The sequence below is a fragment of the Carettochelys insculpta genome, chromosome 7 (genome assembly GCF_033958435.1).
Source record: "Carettochelys insculpta isolate YL-2023 chromosome 7, ASM3395843v1, whole genome shotgun sequence".
Lineage (NCBI taxonomy): Eukaryota > Metazoa > Chordata > Testudines > Carettochelyidae > Carettochelys > Carettochelys insculpta.
In genome coordinates, this window is record NC_134143.1 from 53,614,211 (window position 1) to 53,628,147 (window position 13,937).

The 13,937-nt window shown below is 40.1% G+C and overlaps 1 protein-coding gene across 1 annotated transcript in view; it reads right to left on the reverse strand.

Annotated features, from left to right (window-relative positions):
• ABRAXAS2 (abraxas 2, BRISC complex subunit) overlaps window positions 1–13,937 on the reverse strand; it is a 35,331-nt gene that overhangs the window by 13,174 nt on the left and 8,220 nt on the right. The window contains exons 4-7 of the mRNA XM_075000490.1: window positions 6,304–6,370; window positions 3,410–3,600; window positions 2,773–2,892; window positions 1,984–2,068 (exon numbers count right to left, since the gene is read on the reverse strand). Coding sequence (XP_074856591.1) covers window positions 1,984–2,068; window positions 2,773–2,892; window positions 3,410–3,600; window positions 6,304–6,370 — 463 coding nt within the window. The remainder of the gene's footprint in view (window positions 1–1,983; window positions 2,069–2,772; window positions 2,893–3,409; window positions 3,601–6,303; window positions 6,371–13,937) is intronic.

Here is a 13,937-nt window from a genome sequence, read left to right on the forward strand (position 1 = left end):
TGGCTACCTGTACCACCATGACCACCATTGTAGATCTACTCACCCTGAATTGATTTGCCACTGACAAGTAACTGTTGGGCACTGCAAACTTCCACAGAGTAATTGCCACTCACTTCTGAACCATTCTTGTGTTGCTGAGCTTCAGGGCAGAGGCCAGCAAATCACAAAGTTCCATAAAAGTGGACTTGTGCAGGTGAAAGTTCTGCACCCACTGCTGGTTGTCCCAAGACTCCAAAATGATGTGGTCCCACCAGTGTGCACTGGTTTCACGAGTCCAAAACTGCCATTCCACTGTCAGCAATGCATTTCTAAGTTCTTGGACTGCAGTCAAGCGATTTCCTCTTCAAAATCTTCATCACCACCCTCAACCATCATTTCAGCCCACTCCCTCTGTAGTTGAAAGAAAAAGTGCCTGACATTCAGGGAAGTTGCAGTAATGGTCTGTGCAATGACATGAAGCATTCGAGGATCCATGCTCCCGCCGGAGAACACAGCACGATCTTCCATTTGTTTTCATGCAGTTAGTGGGTGCTCTGAATTCTGGGAGAGTGCTTTGCTTTCTGGGGCAGTGACATCAAGCACTCACAAGCAACTGTGGCAATATTCCCCCTCCCCCCCGCGCACACACACAATGCAGAGGTACAAAACCCCAAGAATGTAACAGAGCTAAGGCATTGTGGGTACCCACAATGCATTGCACATGCAGTCAAACTTGGATAATGCAATGGAAATTCAGTAAGTCAACATAGAGAAACAGTAGATCAACATTCCAGAATGTTTGTGGACAATTAAATCCAAGTTCATAAGATCAAGGTTAAAAAATTGAATTTATTAGAAGTCAATTTTATTTTGTAGTATAAATGTAACCTCCAACAATCTGCTGACCTCTTCTGCACTCAGTATCAAAAATAAAGCCACATCTACACACCCTAAAACTGTGCTAGCAACAGAGATGTGAAATTAGCAGGCATATTAAATCCTTGGACTTTTCAGACTTTATGATCCTGATCATTATATGTTTAGGCAGCATCTCTGCCATGCTTTCAACTGTGCTGTAGGTGGGTCATTGCTGTTCTTTCTCTATTAAATACATGTTTGGTGTTTCTTGTTTGCAATAGTCTCTATGAAATACATGTGTCAAAGTTAATCAAAGAAACTTTTAGCACTTGACATAGGATAAAGGAACAAGCAGGTGTATGTGCACAAGCAGATTTAACAGTGCTATCAGACACCAAAAGATAGCAGGTTCATAATTCTAGAGGCAGTTACCCAGAAAAGTCAGTATCTTTCCATATTTCTGCCAAACACCCTACTTAATGATAATAAGTAGGAGGTCTTATACCAGTGTATCCCATTAACCCATAGTTAACACATTTGTGAATAAATGTTCATCTATTTCAAATACATAGCTTGGAGGTAGCATGAAAGTAAAGACTTCTAAAGCCCAGCCATAAGCCATTTTCACATTTTACAGCTATGACTACAGCAAGATTTCTTTTTAAATGGACTGAAGCACTGCACCGAAACCATTATACATGACAAGAGACCGTTGAACTGGTGTGGTGTCCTACTGACTTCAGTGGGGCTCTGCATGGAGAGGAATGGAATAGGGAAAAATACACCCATAAAGATCCAACTGCAAGACCTGGGCAGTTAAAAACAAAATAGAATGTTTTTCTCAGACCTCACGTATTGTCTTGTGTTTGTTTGTTTTTTAAAGCAACAAAACTAGCATCAATAATGCTTAGACTGACCACTTTTACAATACACTACACAGAAGTAAATGGCAAATGCAGATCAGATGGGGAAAGATGTAAGAGAAGCATGAATGTTTAATTATTAAAGAAATACAGGTCATTTCTCATATTTTCTTAAGCTACTCTAAATTCAAAATAAGACTGAGTTTCTTTATAATTCTGGGCTACCAGAGCTCAGAAACAGAGGTGCCACATAAAAGATGACCAATATTAAATAAAAAGTTACCTGTACTTTTTCCTGAAGTGCATTATAAACCTGATATATAGCCCTGATGTCCTTCATGACTCCATCTTTATCAAAAAAATCAGTACTAAAAAAAATATGCAGAAATAATTAGAAAAGATAATCTCACAATTTCCTTTGAGCAGCTTTTCTCCAAATAACTTTTAGGATTTGATTTTTATATTTATACAACAAATTAAACTTCTCATATTGCTAAATCATTTCTATCCCAAGGAACCAGTATTCAGGCAACAATGTATGAGCTGTGGAGGCTCATTCTAAGAGAGGCAGCAAAACTTGAGTATGACACTAACAATATTAGACTCTTTTTTTTTTTTTAAATGTCTCTACAAGCTTTAATGCCATAACTGGAAAAACACCTCTTTTTAAGATCCAAAATATTTTTAAAAGTTACATTGCAATGTTTTTGCATTTTACTTAAATGACTAAGAAAATAGACATTCCCAAACCACATGTCAAAGCCTGTTAATCCACCCTACACATAGAACATCCTTGCAAGCGGTGGGAATTCTGCACAGGGAAGGCTTGCAGGATTATGCTACAATTAATCTATGGCTGATATTGCTGTAAACCAACAGAATTCAGATCAGTTCATTTAAAAAAATATGCTACGATGTTTAGAAAACAGTGCATATACACAATGGCATCAGATTATTAAGAGCTTCAATACTTGGCTCTGTTTCTTGCTGAAATCCATATTCATGTTACTATTTTGGAGGCAAAAAAATCAAACTTTGGTGGTATACTTAAATTTAAAAAAAAAACACTTACCCATGTTCTTTAATAACTTTGGCATAATTCTGAGAAGTATTTGGCACTGAAGAAACTTTGTATTCTTGCTGACTAGTATTGCCTAGATTGGGAATTGTAAGCGATACCCTTTGATTATACCTGTAGAGAAAGTTTAACAAGTAGTTGTTATTATTCTTCCAAAGATTTTTTTTTTCAAGTTTTGGTAAGCCTTCACTTTCCTCCCCAAAGTGGATAGTTTCTCTCCAAGTAAGATGACTGTTTGCTTATCTCAACTTCTTTAAAGTTTAAGCTGATATAAATATCTAAGTCAACCATATTGTGACTAAAAAGTTTGCCAGATTTAAATATGATTGGTTTTTGGTTTTAAGCACATTAATGCAAAACCAAAATTGACCAGTAGGTGGATCTATCTTTCACACCCTCTAAACTGTTGGCTGTGGACTAATCAGTCTATTTAGGGACAGAAAGGAAGCCACATTCCCAGATCCCATGCCACCCTATTTCACTGTGTATGTCAAAACCAGAATTTAATCAGTCAACAATTGCATTCAATACAGATATTTTTCAAAATAGTTCTTAATGCTATTAGAAATTTCAACAGAGAGTATAATTGCAACCGCACTGTAGTAGGTGATGTGTAACACAGACTGTTTACCTTCGGTTTGGTCTAAAGAGCACATACTCTAAAGCATGTGTTGAGTTATTTGCAGTTGAGATGAAGCTGAAGAGAAGGAAGACAAGGTCAGGCACTCCAAGAATGTGTGTCAGCTGTTTATGGATGATGTGCTCTCTATATGACATTTGTTGCTGAGTGTTTCTCCTAAATCTGTACCATCCAATAACGTTCTATAAAGAAAGTTAAAGTATTAACTCAAAGATTTATAGTTTTATCTGTTGACAGCTCAAAGTATGCTTAATATAGGTAAAATACAGAAATTCTAACAAACTCTAGAATTCTCATTAACACAATTATGTAATTCTGAATTACTGTAGATTGCTTGCATTTTACACACACTATTATTAATGCCACATTTGAAATTTTAAATGCCTTATTGTTACAATCCTTTTTGTACAAGAAAGAGTAAATTATCTATGAACCCACTTACAGTGGAAGGTTACCTTTTATAGGCATGTCTCAGAGCATTTTCTCTTTTCTGCTATTTGCCTTTCAAATCTGGCAGTTTTTTTTTATTCTGAGGACTGCTGCAGCAGACTATTCACTTGTGTTGTGCTTATGAGTCATTTTCAAAGACGTGCATCACAGAACAGAACTGCCAATTTATGTTTATTCACAGAAGCTTTGGGATTAATTTGCTGTGTATAGTGCTGAAATTATCCCTTTAAGCATCTAATTGTGACATACTTGTATGTACTGAAGATAACATCATCTAGTAATTTACTGATTACACCAAGTAACTAAGTATGAGCATGTATTTAATTTGATCATTTTTGTGCCAGTTTACATGAAAATAAAGGGAGAATAATGCTGAAGGTTAGCTTGTTCTCAGAACCTGGCTCAGTAAGAATCAAGAGTGTACACATTATTACACAGAAAACACATTAAAAAGAATAAAGTGGATCACATACAGTAATTGTCAACGCACAACACTTGAGTTTTTTCTATGAAAACCAGTAAGGAAATATTACTTTTTACAACAAAATCTCTACAGCTGTAGATTCTGATGAGGCTCAGCTAGTATTCAGCTGACATTTACTAGGACATTTACTAACTATATATTTTGTTGCTGTCTTAGTAACTTAATGACATTAAGAATACATTCAATTTAAATCTGAAATGCTGAGTCACATGGCACTTAAAAGCTTTTCCACCCAAGTCTCTACTTTCAGATTGTAGATAATGAATCTTTACTGACTGTCTGAAATTGACCTGTCTTAAACAAAATAAAACTCAGCAGAAAACAATTCAGTTTATACATGCTATAGGCTTAACACAGATAAAAAAATACCAGGCAGTTTTAATAACTGTTTTCTGCTTTATCTCCTGAAAGAGAACTGAAAGACAAACTTCTCTCACTCTTTCAGTCAAAAACATCTTGCTCCCACGCACTATGTTCATACTGCTGTATGCTAGATTTCTGTGCTTACAGGATCAAATATCTGAGATGAGAGAGACCCATGTGATCGTTACTAGACATCACACATTTAAGTGAGGCACTTGTTTTCACTGGCATAAACTGACAAGAAATAAGAGGTTTCAGTGAACTAAAAATAGATTTGTAGTGCAGGAACTGGTACCAAAATAAGTGTTCAGTTTGAGCAGATAACTTAGATTTTATCTTCATTGTAGAGTTAAATCTGAGTTCTAATTTCAGTATTGCCTGAACTCTAGGAATGTCCACACACAAAAACCCTTACCTCAGGTTGACTGGCTAGTAAGGCGATATAAGCTACAGCTCGGGTTTGCAAACTTGCCTGATGCTAGTATGACACTAGAGCCATGAAAAGTGGTTATTTTGCAGAATGGCTGCTCTCTCCCAAGCAAAGTTATCTCAAAAGAAATTAAGTCTACAGTGAAGACACTCTCTAGGACAAAGTAATCAATAGGCAGACCGTGGGACAAATCCAGACAGCCAAATGCTTTTGAATTGACAAGGAAACCTTTCTATTGACTTACTATGATTGTTATTCTGGTGCAAAAAACATTTTTCTGGTGTTTGAACCTTGAGTATACCTTGATCAAGAAACCTGGATCTTGACAAAAAAAACACTGACTACCCTTGCTTGTCCTCAATTTGAAACTCAGTTCTGCTCCTTAGGATATCAGAGCTGTTGGAAAGATCTTTAAAAAATGACTTGCTAATTGTACTATCAAATTTTAAATTTGTGAGGAAAAGGAACCACTGATAAGAGTTTGATTTTCCTCTCTTTTGGTAAACAATGTACTGATAACATACTATGGTTGAATAAGGACACAATAATTAATAATAGCTACTTTGTGAGGCTATTTTGTTTCAGTTTTAAAATACATACCAGAGCTTTTTGTCAGACCTCTGTAATAAATCTATAGTTATTTTAAGCAAAACTTTCTGAACATTTTCACAGTAATGGCTCTGTGATTAAATGTATGTTCCAAGTAAACACTCTTTTCTGTCAGCCTAAGTTGCACAGTGCAGTGATTATTATGCAAGTTTATATTAGTCATTGGTTGGTGACAGTAAATTAACACTAGTTATTAGATTTCATTTCAGGTTCTCAGAAATTAAGGTCTCATGTGAACCCGAATTTGGTACTTTTAGTTTTGCCCCTACTTGAAATTAGCAGACTCACAAATGGGACAAAGTAAATTGGAATGACTGATATACCCTTTGTACAGCCTAAGCCCAATCCTGGTATTGCCACAGATGATGTGGGTCAAGATAAACTGGCCGATTTAAAAGAAAGCACTTGTTCTATGCAGTACATTCAGATGCTCATTTGTATGAGCCTCAGTTCCATTTTTTACTGTCTGTAGATACTATATCCTATACAAGGACAAAAAGTTAAAACAGAGCAGTAAAAGAATAGAAAAAAAAAACCCAAAAAACTTACTTTTCTTCGGTCTTTAAGAATTCTGTCCAAACTCTCCTCATTAACTTTCCCAGCATAGTCGTAAAAGCTTAAAACCAAAACAGGAAAAAAATGTAGATACACAATTTACACCCTATTCACACATCAGCTTGGTAAACAAACATGACTTCCATTAATCTTTAGTGACTCATGATTTATCCATAGAATAATAAATGATTACAGCAGCTTTACATTTATCCAATTCAGCCATTTAGCAACAAGGTACAGAGGCTGCTAATCATGAAAAAACAACGTGCCTTTCAAATCCATTATTCTCTTGTTCACCAACATCCATAGTCCAGCAGGACCACAGATGTTCCAGGAGAAGAGAGTACTGGGCTGGGTGCCATGCAGGAGACATGCATGCCCCACGGTAGTGGGGGCCAGGAGCAGAGCTCCCCGCTGCCCTGAAGCTGGGAGTCTGAGCTCTCTCCTACCCCACCAGAGCCTTCACTGAGGGCACAGGGGCCACAGCCAGGGCAGGAGTCCTCTGCAGTGGCAGAGCCATCCCAGGCCAAAGCTGTCAGTGGGGGTGCAGGGGTCAGGCCAGAGCTCTCATCGGGGCTGCGGCCAGAGCCCTCAGCAGCCAGGCCCACAGCTGGCAGTAGTGGTGCTGAAGCTGGGGCTGGCAGCAGAGGGCCGCAGCACCCAGCACTGACGCCAGAAATAGAGGGGCTGGGGCCAGTAGCAAGGGACTTCCCCTGATCCAGTAAATCCCCTCCTTCAGGACCAGTTAAGTCCCAAGGGTGCCAGACATGGGAGGACCAACCCGCACTGATTTAAGAAAACCTTCAGTGCTCTTGCACCCAACAGCTAGGTGGCAATTCTTTACTTTGCAATCCTTGCTATAAGCAAGGCTCTCCTGGGGCACATGCAGCTGGATAGGGTATCACTGAATTTGGAACACCAGGGCTCCACTAGCATTCCCCCTCCATGGGCTCTGCACTGGCTCTAGTGGCCCCATCCTCACCCCCCTGCCCTTTCCTTCCATTGACTCTCCATTGGCTACAGCGGCCTCCAGCCCCGTCACCTCCTCTGGGCTCTGCACTGGCTCTGACAGCCCCCACACCCCAGCTTCCCCCTTGCACCGCTATGCCCCAGCCCTACACTTGCTAAGTAGCAGCGAGTCAAACAAGCACAGGCTGGAGAATGTTGGAGGAACAGGGCATGGCTGCACAGCTGGTGATTGATGAGAGTCTGTGGCTTATCCTTTAAAGCACCATTTTTCTCCAGCTGCCAGCACAGCTAAAGATTGCCTGCTACTCTGCTGCTCCACATAAGCTGCTCTTCCCTGTCCTGCTCCATGGTTGCCAACTCTCCCAAACCAGACTTCACTGCAGTGAATGATGTCTGGTCCAGCAGGGCTGGCAGCCCCTTGTCTCCGTCATTTCTGCCTGTGGAGAGGCCACTCCTTCACTGGAGGGGTGTGAGTGGTACCAGTGCTGGGCTGCATGTGGCACCAGCAGTGGTAGGTCAGCCCTGCCTCAAAGGAATATGTAGCTGTTTATATAAGTTTCCCAACCGGCTTTGGATAAACCCTATGTTTGGATGTCTGAGGCTACACCTGCCAGACAGGAAGGACACCAATTTCATATTTCAACTTAAAAATATGGAAACATTTCTTCAGGCTGCAGTCCTGCAACCAGCTGTACATGGATGATTCCTTATACTTGTGGAGTTCTGTAACATCTACAGTTATCCATGCATGTGTAAGGGTGTGTGCACATGACTAAATTTGCATGACTAGGGCATAAGTCAGTAACAAAACATGAATTCAAATGGTAACAGAGAGAGAGAGCCGTGCTAGTCTATATACTATCAAAACAAAAAAGCAGTCCAGTAGCACTTTAAAGACTAACGAAATAATTTATTAGGTGATGAGCTTTTGTGGGACAGACCAAATTCAAATGGTTTATATATTTCAAAACATAGGGAAAACATTTGAAAATGGATTCCTCCTTCCCTTAGAATCCTAGCATCCAAGGGCTGAAAGACAGCTAAGGAGGTCAAGTCCAGCCTAGGACCAAATCAAGACCTACCCTAAATCACTGCCGCCAGGACACTGTCAAGCAGGGACAATCTCTAGGGATGGAGATTCTATCACCTCCTGGGAAACTCATTCCAGGGCATCACCACCCTCCTAATGAAGTACTTACCAGCCAAATCTTTGTTCTCTTTCAAGAGATGGTATCACTAACACGGAAAACCCTCCAATTTAGAAGTCTATGATCTCAATTCTTGTCGGGGGAAAAGAAAATCCTGAACTCAGTACTTGGCTGGTAAACAAAGGTGGAACTGCATTTTGTTTTCAAATGCAAGTGGTTTTAAATCACAATACCCAGCAATTGTAAAAAAAACCAAAAAACAAAAAAAAAACCAAACAAACAACTTAATTTGCAAACTGATTTGATACAGGAAAACGGCCTTTTTAGAGCCATCATTTTTGGCTCAGCTCCATCACTTGGGAAATGCACTGCAACCAAACCCACACTGTTTAGTATCAGGAAGGCCACAGCTGTTCTTTTGCAAGAGCACAGCGTGGGTCAGTTGCAGGTTTCCTTGTGACAGACTACATTTAAGGCACGAAGCTTTGGAAGAGTGCCAAAATATGTTTTCATACATGGAAGTTCAACGGGGAGCACTGCATCCTGAGCACTGCTATTGATGGTACCTGGTCCTGCCAGGAGTATAGGGGACTGGATTCAATGACCTCTTGAGGTTCCTTCCAGTTCTAGTATTCTATGAGTCTATGATTGTTGAGCAGCATAACAGAAGAATGACCATACTGGGTCTGACCAATGGTCCAACTAGCCCAGTATCCCTTCTGACAGTGGCTGGTGATAGATGCATCACAGGGGATGAACAGAACAAGACAAATTACTGAGTGATCCATACCCTGTTTTCCAGTCCAAACATCCAACCATCAGAAGTTGATGGATACACAGAGAATGGGATTGCAGCTTTAATTATCCTGGCTAATAGCCACTAACTGACCTATCCTCAAATGTATCTAATTCATTTCAATTTATATTTTTGACATTTACAGAATGCATTGGCAATGAGTTCCACAATGTTGAGTGTTAGACAGGACTTCATTTTGTTTCTTTTAAATTTGTTAATTTCACTGGGTGACCACAATTCAATTTCTCTGCAGTATTCATGATTTTACAGACTTCTATCATATCTGTCCTTAGCCATCGCTTCTCTCACATAAAGGCAGCGTCTACACTAGCCAAAAACTTCGAAATGGCCATGCAAGTGGCCATTTCAAAGTTTACTAACGAAGCGCTGAAATACATATTCAGCGCCTCATTAGCATGCGGGCAGCTGCAGCCCTTCGAAATTGACGCAGCTCACCGGCGCGCGGCTCGTCCAGACGGGGCTCCTTTTCGAAAGGCCCCCAGCTACTTCGAAGTCCCCTTATTCCCATCTGCTCATAGGAATAAGGGGACTTTGAAGTAGCCGGGGGCCTTTCGAAAAGGAGCCCAGTCCAGACGAGCCGCGTCAATTTCGAAGAGCCGCAGCCACCCACATGCTAATGAGGCGCTGAATACGTATTTCAGCGCTTCATTAGTAAACTTTGAAATGGCCATTTGCATGGCCATTTTGAAGTTTTTGGCTAGTGTAGACAGTGCCAAAAAGTTGTATTAACCTCACACAGAAGCTGTTCTATCAACCCTGCCCCAAAATCATTGTTGTAGCAATTCTCTGTACTTTTTTCAATCCTAATATACCTGTTTAAAGATGGGTTTACCAAAACTGAGGCCAATATTCAAAATGTGGGCATACCATGGATTCATATATACTGACATGATGATATTTTGTGTGTTATTTTCTGCCCTAATAGTTCCTAACATTTTTTAGCTTTTTTGACTATCACTGCATATTGAATAGTTGAAGAGATGTAGCCATATCTGTAGGGTGTATCTTCACACATATATACAGAGGCAGTCCTGCAGCACCTTAAAGACTAACAAAGTAATTTATTAGGTGATGAGCTTTCATGGGACAGACCCACTTCTTCAGCTCTGTCCCATGAATTGTTAATTGTTTAAAGAGCTACAGGACTGCTTTTTTGTACTGCACATTGAGTGGACTTTTTCAGAAAACCACCCTAGGCTCCAGCATAATTTTCTTGAGAGTTATCAGATAATTTAGAGTTAACAGATGATTTAGACTCATAATTTTGTAGGAACAGCTGGGGTTGTGTTTTCTGATATGCATTATTTTGCTTCTATCAACACTGAATTTCATCTGCTATCACTGTTTACCCTCTTGTCCCAGATCTTTTATGAATCTGTTGAACAGCACTATTTCCTGTACAGATCCTAGGGCACCTCACTATTAACCTCTTTTCATTGTGAAAACTGGCTATTTATTACTGCCTTTTGTTACGTGTGTTTTAACCTGTTACAGATCCATGAGATGACTTTCCCTCTTGAATCACGAATGCCTACTTTTCTGAAGAACTTTGTGGGGATTGGTGGCGGTGGGTGGCACACCACCTTGTCAAAGACTTTGAGTCTAAGTACGCTGTCAAATAAATCACCCTTGTCCCCATGCTTGCTGACTCTCTCAAAGAATTCTAGTAGATTGGTGATTTCCTTTACAATTCTGACAAAGCAGGTGTCTGCCCACAAAAGTTTATGTTCCAAAATAACACGGCTACTTCTCTGATACTCTTTTATAATGTATCATATTCATCTATAGCTTGGATAATTGTGTTATTCACTGTAGTTTCAACCAATCTGCCTAAAACTGAAATTAGGCTTAATGGCCTAATTGCCAGGGTTACCTCTGGAGCCTTTAAAAAAATTGGCATTCTATAGGTTGCACCTCCCAAAACCAGGACTCTCTGCCTTGGCAACATCCATGGTCCATGTAGGGTCACAGATGTTCCTGGACCAGAGAGCCCTACATCCAGGAACCTAGTGGCAGGACAGCCAGGGACTAGGAGTCCTGCTGACAGTGTTTCCTCTACTTTTTTCCATCTATATGTGGAATAAATTTTGTTATGTGCACCAAGCACATATAGATGTGCACCACCAATAGAAACACATGCTGCTGGCTGTGGGCACTCTGCTAATTAGCTGGCTAGTACCTGAATCTCTCCTGGGTGGCCGTGCAAGCACTCAGCTTACAAGGACACTGTCTGCTGGGCCAGGAACCCAGTTGCAGTGAAGCAGACATCCCAGCCAGAACTGGTGATGGTGGGTGTCTTCGGTATTTTCCCAGAACAACCATGTTAAATTTATTTACAGTACGTTTGCTACTACTGAGTGGCTAAGTTATATTAACATCTTAGACCAGGTCCTGTGTGCTATTCAGGACTAAATCAAGAAACTGCCTCTCTTCCAGGTTCCAGAAGTAGCTCCTCTGAGAAGCAGTCATTAATGGTGCCTAGAAATTTTGTTTTTGCATCCCATTCTGAATTGACATGCTCCGAGACAATATGGAGATAGCTTAAATTCCTCAGTTTTTGTAGCTTCTCTAATAACCCTGATCATTTCCGAATCACCACCATCATCCCAGTCAAGTGGGCAGCAGTATACTCCTATTGCTATATTCTTATTTGCTCTTTTATGTATGTGAGAGCATACTAAAAAGTCTTCAAGTGACAAACTACAGACATTCATAAACAGATGCCTGAGGTACATCTTTTGCATCAAATGGCAAGATTGTCACAAATGAAGACCTTTGCAACAGAGTAGGACAAGAACCACTTGACGTTCAAATCAAGAAAAGACAGTGGGGATGGCTACGCCACACTCAGAAAACCATCATCCAGCATAGTCCATCAAGTCCTCAAATGGAACCCACAATTAAGGCAAGAGAGGAAGACTCGGACAGTGTGGAGAAGACCTCCTGAGCATGAAGAACAACAACTGGGGTATTCCTGGGGTCAGGTAGAAGTTTTGTTCCAAGACAGAGCAAAGTGGAGGAGACTTGCAGATGACACTTGGATTACAAGGGTTTAAGCAGCAGCAGTATACTCTGATTATTGAAGCATGACATTTCTATACAAAAAGATTCTATGGCACTGTTTGAATCATTTAATATTTTTATTATATTTGAGTCTATGCTTCCTTCCACATACACCACTCCTACACCAACGCAATCCCTTCTGTTATTCCTACATATTTAGTACCCTGGTATATACCAGGTTCCATTTATCATCCTCATTCCTACAGAGTTTCTGTGATGCCTATTATATCAACATCCCCATTCAATACAACACCAGACACTCAAGTTCACCCATGTTAGTATTTAGACTTCTTGCATTCGTATACGAACACTAAATCTGTCAGCATTTAGCCGTCTACCATCATGTTATGTAACCGAATGGGACTCTTGCATTTGACTGTTCCTCTTTAGTTCCTACCTGCATTGTACCAACTTCTATCCTCTTCTCTTTATTAGGATATATTGAGTATCACCTTTAATAAATCCTCCCCTAAAGGATGTGTCTGTACATGAGACTTTCTTGGAGCTCAAAAGCAGCTGAATGTTTTTGTAAAGAAGTCACACTGTTAAAATATACAGGTCCCTGTTCCTCTCTGACTCAACTACTAGCAAACTGCCCGAACTGGGAAGCTGGTAGTAAAAACTTGATTATAGCTTTGCTGTGTACTAGATAAAGCAGAACTAGTAACCAATGCATGGTCATCAGAAAAAGATCAGTCAGATACTAGGGCATAGCCTGAGGCATGGAGAGACTTGCACATAAATTACAGGGATGAGGCTACTCCCTTTTGTAATTATCAAACAGCAATCAGACCGCAGCACCTCTTTTTTGATATAAGTATTACTGAAAGCAGAGGCCCATTCCTGAGTAAGCCTTTGGCAATGTCCAAATAAAGACAAATGGGTGTAGCATAATCAGAATTATTTCTAAAAATGCATTTTCTTACCACACACTATAGATAGCAATTTAGAAGTCATCTTCGCTTAGTAACTGCAGTCTACCCAAGAAAATTAAATTTAACATTGTCTGTGTATTTTAAATTAAGATATATTGAGTTAAGATTCCCTTTTACAATTTGGCAACATGGAGGGGATAAGACAGCAGCATGATCTAGCCAACTGAAAATTCCCCTGGCAGGGAAGAATAATTGGCTGATGCAAAGTCAGTCTTGGCTACCGTACCACCCCTGGCCCTGGGATATGGGTCTTCTGAGGTGAGGGTGACCAGAGTATGCTGCATATCGATTCCTCTGGTCTCTTGAGGACAACTGGCATAGGTTAAAGGAGTCCCAGTGATTCCTCAACCTACACTGGGGTGCAGCTCCAACTCAGCTATCAGAGAGCTATGACTGGTTCCCTTACTGCTACCACTCTCTAATACATAAAGTGAAGATTCAACATAGCAAAGAATCTGGGCCACGGGATCTATACATATTTGCTGATAGGTACTTTCTAAACTAATATTCTACATTAAAATGATGTTAGTAAAGCTTTAGGATGCTTTGTGCATCACAATTGATGCTATTTACCCATATTACTGTAGTACAATCACATAAAGAGCAGTTGCAAATAGACCTTTGCAAATATACCTTTGAAATGCTAATATATTTCAATGCGCTATCTACAGTAAACTTTTTCATATTCGTTTGGCA